The following is a 5,256-nucleotide window of genomic DNA, read 5'->3' on the forward strand; positions in this document are numbered from 1 at the left end:
AATCAAACCAAATGTTTTTTATGGATTCTATTTGTTTATCTTCGAGATTGGTTATTTTAGAGAACCTAAGGACAAGTCATTAGTGAGGTTGAATGTTTTTTAATAATTCATGGTCGGTTTGATTGTGATGTCTACGATTCTGATTTCTGTTTAGCACAACACACGGTTAACATGCGGTTTCAGCTATGCCCTTGCCGTGGCTTCTGCTGAACGGTTTCAAACGTTTCATTACTTTCATAAATCGCGTAGTTTATCACAGTAGTTTTCAGTTTAAAGTATCTACACTTGACTCGTTATTAACTCAAATTCCTCTTGAAATGAAATAGGTTACTATCTTGTTTGAAACGAAGTTATATGCAATATGAAATTTATGGAACCAGCAATTGCACGTGTAGGTTAGAGTAGTAGGGTTTCAATGGTTTTAGCATTCTGTATTTGAATAATATTATCACATAGCATGCACTTACATATTAGATTACAGGAAAAATGTCGGATTTCGATTAGAATATAATCGCGTCTGATGTAGATGGTAGAGTAATCTACTCATGTGTTTTTGAAGGTCTGGTGGTTGATTAAATTTATCAGTATGTTGCTGTGTTTGAAGAGATATAATTTGCTAATTTGAGCCCCTATATTTCTGGCCTGATGCGAATCAGGCGATTATTAAAGTATGATCTTTCCTTTAGGGTTGTGATTCTGAATTTCTGATCAAGTTTGGGGATACTGATGATGAAAATATGAGTCTAAGTTACACTTTGATTATTTTGTTAATATGTTAATACGTCGGACTAATTATTTCTCGAATGATTGTTACTATTGTCTATACGAAACTACATATAGAATCAGATAGAAGCAAATGGGAAATCTAATTTGTACACAAATTTAGTTAATGTTGTATATACTCTATATATGAATATATGAATGTGAAGTTACGATTCTTGTACTTACAATGCTAGAAACGATAGATAGAAAATAAATTTGGAGTAATGAGATGGAATTCGACATCTACAGGAGAAATAATTGCCTGCAGTGATGCCCATGTCCTTCTTGTAGACCAGCTGCCTCACTCTTCACAATCTCCTTAATCAAATCTTTAAAAATGAGACGTTCTATATCTAACACCAGAGCTGGAACCTCACAACAGTTTTTGTCCCAATCTTTTGAATCTTTATCCACATCTTCAGCTATGATGTTTATAATTTCATCATATGAGCCACTCGATGTGTTCGTTTTGAAATTATTGATTTCTAAGTACAATTCTTCTAGAAGCTTTTCTCCGTTCAGAATTTTCCCTCTCATTTTGCTTGACAGTCCAGCAGATGTTGACGTGGCTAATTTTTGGACAAGAATATCATCAACGGTATCAAATATCATTTTCCTTTTGAGTTTTTCAGATTTTGTGGTGCATTTTTTGTTTTTTTCCAAAGTGTTGAACAACTCTGGGTTGATCAAGTTGCATTTTGGATGAAGGTCAACTGTTGTAGTGGCGCAGTTGAGATTTTTTTGAATACCCGAGGCGATTAAAATCTCCTTGATGTATGTGTTTTCTTCGTTTATGCTTTCACGTGGAATGATAGTATCTTCATCTCTAAGGGAGTTTAATAATTCAATCTGATGAACAAGGTGCTTTATGTTATCCAGGTTTATATGGTTGAACCTGGACTTAGATTGATGTCGTTCTGTGCTGCTCACCAAGTTATCGATTCCCACTTGACCCCATTCTCGTTCATCAAAGCATAAATCCTCATCATCTGAAAATAGGTTCGTTCATCAATAAAAATTAGCATAGTATAGCGACTGCAGAAGATGTATACGTTTTTTGCCCGTGTGTAAAAACTAAGGAATCTAGAGGTGGCAATATGGGCGGGTCTGGTAGAGACCATAATTGCTAATTGTGGTACACGTTGAAACATACCTTTAAAAGTATATGATTTCTTCTGTATAGGAGATGTTGTATCTTCATTGTAAAATTCATCGAGAACAGATACAGGGCTCGGTTGTTCTACGGCAAGTGTCACTAGTTCTGTTATTGGCTTATATCCCATCAACTTGTCTGCAAATAGATTCTAAAAAGGATAAAAATAATACGCGTTAAAATTTATGTTTTTTTTTTTTATTCAAAATAATACCATAAAGATATATATCACTTGCTAACCTTGTTTTCTTGACTCAAAACAATGCTCATGGCTTCAGACTCATCCTGTGTATCATCTTGTTGACTTAAAGTCCTCGTGTGACCGCCCTGCCTACACAATTTCCGATTCGTTTGCAGTTGGTTTGTGAACCTGGTTTTCGATTTTGATACATTCAGCTGCCCATTTGTTTTCTTTTTAATCCCTTGAACAGATTGCTTTTCGGGTGACATCGGTTTTTTAGTCCTACAAGTTAGTTTTGTTTCTGTAGTTGGTAAGTTTCTTGCAACTCGCCTGCCTGCCATACCGTTGGCTTTCTTGACTTTTCGGAAATTTGCAATATACGGTTTAATAACAGTTCCCTTGTGGTGTTCTGTTTCCTCTAACTTCATTTCCTTTCCTCGTATTGCTTCAAGTACCTGCTTAATAGCTCTGATATCCTTACCTGATGTTATAAACTCGGCATCAGTCAACCTTTGCCCATTGACTTTTCTTGAAATTGAATTCAGTTCGTGACCCGAACATGGTTCAATCTTCAAGTTTTCATCTTTATTTATGACGTCATTTATATCATCTAGACCCATCAACTTTGCAACTACATTAGTCCGATTCTTGATAGAACTTTGCTTACTATCCAAAGATAGTCTCGAATGCTCGTTGATATTTGCAACTGATTTTAATTTATACGGTGATGCCCGTTCATCGTATGAAAACCTTGCTTCTTTAATTCCTCTTGAAATTGAAATTTCTTGAAGCTTAGCGAGATTCTGATCTTTTCTTTCATACAGAACGGGTTTTGGATGGTGTAAAGGCCTTGGTGAATCGACATGTGTCATGGCGGGACCCTTGCGCTCCTCTTTCGCGACAGTTTTAACGGGTACTGCTCGAGGCTTTCTAGTCATTGACTCTTTGACTACATTTTTTATATCAGGCAATTCAACCGATAAGTCCTGTTCTAATGAGGACACTTCTGTTTGAAGACTTTTACTTGAATCTAATGATGAACAAGAAGATGTAATTGAGTTTCTTGATGATTCAACAGATACTCTGTGCTTCTCTTTTGCCAACTTATTCCAGTTTTTTTCCTGTAAGTTGTGAAAATTTTAATTCTATATTTAAATATATATCATTGATTGAAATTATAAATCTATGAATCCAAGTCTTACCTTAGGTTTATATAGCGCATTATTGAACTTCTTGCCATTGTCGCTTTGATCTAAACAAGAAATTATACGCGGCTTAGTAATAAAATCAACATTCATCATTATATTTACTTATAAGCATGGGCGAAATTACATAGGGTCGGGGGCACCTGCCCCAGTGGATTTGAAATTTTTAGGGTTAAATTTTTGGATTTTTTGATTCTGCTCCCGGTGGATTTGAAATTTTCATGCTTAAAATTTGATTTTGTCTTCAAAAGTCTTCGTATTTTGCCCAAAAACCTCCAGATTTTGCTCCCAACCCAAAAAGGTGAAAACATTTCGCCCCCGGTTAAAAAATAAAATTTCGCCTCCATATTAAAAAAAAATTCTCCCCCGGTAAAAAAATCTTCTAGTTCCGCCACTACTTATGGGCTAAAATGTAGAGGTAACAAAATGGGTAGGACAGGTAAGTTTGGTTAATTGAATTCTCCTTTTTGTTCCATAGCTTCTAATCTTTAATAAAATTTCAAGGATGCAAATATGATTAGAAAACATATATTATTCACATGATATCTAGTTCCAACTAACATGACGATTTAAGATGTTTAATGCAGTAAAACTGTAAAAGTACACTGTGGGCAAATTGTGACTCATTTGACCCATTTCCTTTCTGCTAATTTCTATTAGTCATTTGACCCCTTTGAGATTAAACATAACCCGATCAGTTGTTCATAAATTGATGGGTAGTAATTTCAGTCAAACAGACTTGAAAGTTACTAAGTATTGAATATTATTTTAATCTTTCTGGTAATTGTCTTTGTCAAGAATTTCATGCATATAGAATTGTTGCAAAATATATGTTCTTATACTAAACACCACTAAGTGAAAACTAGAAAGCATTAAAGCAATAATAAACGTGTAAGAACGTAAAATGATGTCATGATGTGGTCAACTTTTTGCAAATGAACATGAATACTACTACTTTGTACTAGTTAAACATACCTTGAGGTAGCTTTTTTTGGTGGTTGCCTTGGCGGCGTTGGCCAAGTAGGTAGCGGCGATCGAACAGCTGAAAAATTCCGTTCATACATCCAAGTTGCTTCTTTATCTCTTGTTTAGCTTCTGTTACTTCAGTTGACATTTTAACTTTTGGAATAGAAACAAGTAAGATGCTTTTTCTTCTTGGTTAAATAAACCAAGAATTAGCAGTTTCCATTATCCTTTTTTTTCTAGGCTTCTTTTAAGTGGCTGTTGATGTTGTACAGAGAATATGCAGAGCCAACTAAGTATTTATATTTGTGTTTTGGTTGTTTCACTTGTTTTCAATGGATATTAACAGAGAAGAAATGAATGCTAATGATTTTAGGCTAAAAAGAATGCCGGAGGATTTAATATTTTTAGAATTGAAATTTGATGCAATTGTATCATATGGGATTTAATTTGGTGGTATAATTTTGTTTTAGTACTTAAAAAAGAAGTATTGGCATATGACTTATATATATGATAATAATACTGAAGCGTGGGTAGAGGAAGGGGATTGATACTACCGAAAATGATAGGTTGATTATATTTATGCATTAAATATTGAGTTAAACCTACTAAATAGTTATATATTTATAATTTTTGTTTTAATATAGGCTAATACTTAGAAAAATATCAAGGTTGATCACATACTTTCAAAAAGTGTTCTAATGTACGCTATTGGTGACCGGTTTTCCGAGTGTGCAGTCCCTGAAGTTAACAGACGTGAACATTTAGGCGTTTTTAGTATACGATTTCTTCATGAAAGTTACTCTAACTACTTAACCTAACACTCGTGAACTAAAATCAAGACCTGAAAATTCGAGAAAGAATTCAATTGAATTGTTGGCCAAAATCTCATGAACTTTGATTTTTCGATCTGCTATTCAGAGATGAATTTTAACACGATGATCTGATGCAACACGAAGCTCGGGAACTTGAAACTCTAATCAACTTGATCT

At 34.3% G+C, this 5,256-nt stretch overlaps 1 protein-coding gene across 1 annotated transcript; it reads right to left on the reverse strand.

Moving 5' to 3' along the window:
- Positions 1-919: 919 nt before the first annotated feature.
- Positions 920-4,701, reverse strand: LOC139847936 (uncharacterized). Its single transcript, XM_071837669.1, has 5 exons — positions 4,277-4,701; positions 3,299-3,348; positions 2,156-3,217; positions 1,916-2,066; positions 920-1,751 (listed from the first exon to the last, which is right to left on the reverse strand). Exons 1-5 carry the CDS (start codon positions 4,413-4,415, stop codon positions 1,006-1,008), a joined length of 2,148 nt encoding a protein of 715 aa, XP_071693770.1. The 5' UTR covers positions 4,416-4,701; the 3' UTR covers positions 920-1,005.
- Positions 4,702-5,256: the final 555 nt, after the last annotated feature.

This window comes from Rutidosis leptorrhynchoides, chromosome 5 (genome assembly GCF_046630445.1).
Source record: "Rutidosis leptorrhynchoides isolate AG116_Rl617_1_P2 chromosome 5, CSIRO_AGI_Rlap_v1, whole genome shotgun sequence".
NCBI lineage: Eukaryota > Viridiplantae > Streptophyta > Magnoliopsida > Asterales > Asteraceae > Rutidosis > Rutidosis leptorrhynchoides.